The following is a 2,912-nucleotide window of genomic DNA, read 5'->3' as shown; positions in this document are numbered from 1 at the left end:
TATGTGTTGTTTGCCGTCGAGGGGGGGGGGGGGGGGGGGGGGGGGGGGGGGAAGCAGCATGAAAAATATGACCAGGCGGGTAAGCGCAGTAGAGATCTGAAAGTAACAAACCCCCTTCATTAGTATGTATACAGAACTTAAATTAAATAATAATAAATTTTTTAAAAATATTCTTCATTGTCAGTATGGTTCCATAGTTTTGCCAGAATGACTGCAGATTGAGTGGGTCCCATTATCTTACTCAACAAGCCAAAATGAAACATTGCTCAAAGGTTTTCTGACTGAAGTCCTTAAGATTTTCACAAACACAACTCCAAAAAATACAGTTCATCTACTGAAACCGCTATGTGTTCAAGAAGATCCTAAAAGCAAAAATAATTTTGAAAATCAGAATTGACTTTCTAGAGTATCTATTTATGGACTAAGTACCCATTGTTCTTACAATACTTTAATTCTTTTTTAGAAAATACTTTAAAACACAACAGAGATGGGGGAGTACGATTTCCACAACTCGCTGATTATAATAATATATAAACAGCATTCCAGAAACAGAAATATTGAACACCACACAATACCGGATTCTAGCACGAGAACGATGGAATTAAGAGGAAAAATACCCAAAGGGAAGCAGGTAGATAATTCTGTTGAAGTACATAACTGTACAGGAGAAGAACAAACTCTGCGTTTACTCTTCTGCCAATATTAAAAGACGAAAAAATTACCTTTTAAGTCAAAAGCCTTAGCTGAAAGTTCTGTAAGAAATTAGACAAGTTTATCATCTCTTTGGTATTACTCCTGGGTCCGTGATCAAACTTCTAAGTCAAAACATAAGCTCCACCCTCCACTTCATAAAAATGAATTTTGTTTATAAGCTTTTAGAACTTCTTTCAAGTTGTCTACTGAATATGGTAATCATGTTTCACAGCGGCACAGTTTTACTTATAGAAGAAAAAAACACTGAAGGCTACTAAACACAAAAGCCTTCTCTTCAGCTTAAAAAGATCCTAGAATATAAATCGTTGAAGATCAGAAGAGCATTCTGGATAATTTTTAACCCTGCCATCTCTAAATGCCTTCTATCAACCATTTCAAAGATACGATAATGATCTGTGTGGACTTTGGATTTTAGTGTCCAAGATTAGCTTCATGGTACATCCTCAGTATTAGCTTCAGTGAACTGTTATCTTTGCTTGTTGAGACTCCCTGAACACTACTAACTTATCTAATGACTAAATGCTCAGAAATCGGTCTTCTGAACACATTTCCCACCAGGTGTTTTACATAAATTATTAGACTTTTATTTCTTCAAGAGTATTTTTCAGGTATTTCTTTTTTTTTCTTATTTTCACCGTATCTACTACTTGTCTTGCATAGAAAGCCCACTAGCATTGTTTTTCTTGGCAATGCAAATGCCAGATTCAAGTGACAGCACTAAAAAAGACCAGAGGCAACTAAGTAGCATTACTTATGTTCCTCATGGGAAAATTTTCTTGTTTGTGTACTGAGTAGCTACCTTAAATCTACTCACCGAAGTTCGTTCTATTATAGCAAATGAAACAGTTCCTTATCCGTTCAAAAGTCTATTGTCTGAATTTTTATTTCTATAGGCATAAACATCCAAGTTGTTCCAAACAGGTTATCTGAGCTGACTACTATCTAATCTACACAGTAAGCATACATTTCAGTTAGGCTCATTCTCCATTGGGTTAGGCTTACTCTCAAACCCCCTTAATTTAGCACATGATAGACAAGTTCTAAGTCTGCAACAATATCCCCTTTTAAGATAATGTTACTTTTCTTCCAGTAGTGAGACTATCTGTATTCAGATCTCAAGAAGGACATTTTATCACTTGTTCTATTCTTTCCTGGTAGGTAAAGCAAGGCTTTTCTTCCCCTCTTTCAGCGTGACAAAAACACAAGACATTGCTCAATTTTGTCTGAAATGCAATCTCAGTGTTGCTCAACTAGATTAAATGGGAATTGCACTGTGTTCACATTGAAAATCTGAACTAACTAAGATTTCCAGAAATTGATCGAGGTTTGGTCCGCATTCCTAACTGAACCATATCTTTCTCAAGAAGAGTTCTTTAAAGCTTGGGCAACAAGTTAGGTATCATACACCTTGTGCATGTGTTGTAGCCTAGACTGGATGAGCTACTAGATCTGCTTTCAGTGACACTTAGGAGAATCACTTGTTAAACTGCTACAAGGCTAAGGTGAGCCAATTCAAAAGCATCCCGTCATGGAAACATGCTGCATTCAGTCTTAGTGGAGAAAATCAAAAGCATTACACCCTTTTCCCCATATAATTCTGGCACTACAACTTTTAAGTTTCGCATTAGAACAACCTGTGCACTTCAAAATTTGAAAATATTACCTTTGAAGCTTGCATGAACCTCAGCAAAGCCAGAAATCAGCTTGTGAGCTTCATAAACCAAAAAGGACCCTGTTGAAAGTGCAACCCCCCTTTGAAGGCTTTTTGTAAGCACCTGCATGGGATCATAAGATACATATTAATAAACACTGTCACTCCGAGTTAAAAAAGTTCTTCTCGTCTCTAGCACCAGTTATATTTCAGAATTTGAACAGAGTCTTTTGAAAGTTAAAAAAACCCTCGTTAAGAAAAACATCAGGCGGGCATTTTAAGTTTTTTCAGCAGAGGCTCATAACTACTCTTTGAAATAGGAACAGAGCACTGCGCTGAAAATCAACGACAAATATGGAGCAAACACAAGGTAAGAAGCAAAAAAAAAAAAAAAAAAAAAAAAAGCAAACTTGTGCTCTTCAGACGAGCACGGGGATCCCAGCTTTGGCAAAAATAAACGAGCCCTTGGCTACGTCCGGCCAGGCCGGAGTCTCCGCGGCTGCTCCCCCCGCGCCGGGGAGGCGACCGGCGGGGGCACCCGCCCGCC

The 2,912-nt window shown here is 38.0% G+C and overlaps 2 protein-coding genes across 4 annotated transcripts in view; one reads left to right on the top strand and one right to left on the bottom strand.

The window, feature by feature from the left end:
- RMDN1 (regulator of microtubule dynamics 1) overlaps positions 1-2,599 on the bottom strand; it is a 14,057-nt gene extending 11,458 nt beyond the window's left edge. For all 3 annotated transcript variants that reach the window (XM_010568145.1, XM_010568144.1, XM_010568146.1), the window contains exon 1: positions 2,378-2,599. In XM_010568145.1, the coding sequence (XP_010566447.1) occupies positions 2,378-2,495 (118 nt within the window). In that variant the 5' untranslated portion in view covers positions 2,496-2,599. The remainder of the gene's footprint in view (positions 1-2,377) is intronic.
- The window catches only part of CPNE3 (copine III), a 52,023-nt gene that overhangs the window by 16,425 nt on the left and 32,686 nt on the right, over positions 1-2,912 (top strand). The gene's annotated exons all lie outside the window — the stretch shown is intronic.

The sequence above is a fragment of the Haliaeetus leucocephalus genome, unplaced genomic scaffold (assembly GCF_000737465.1).
Source record: "Haliaeetus leucocephalus isolate CR32 unplaced genomic scaffold, Haliaeetus_leucocephalus-4.0 Scaffold239, whole genome shotgun sequence".
In the NCBI taxonomy this organism is placed as follows: Eukaryota; Metazoa; Chordata; class Aves; order Accipitriformes; family Accipitridae; genus Haliaeetus; species Haliaeetus leucocephalus.
This window is presented reverse-complemented; position numbering and strand designations above follow the sequence as displayed.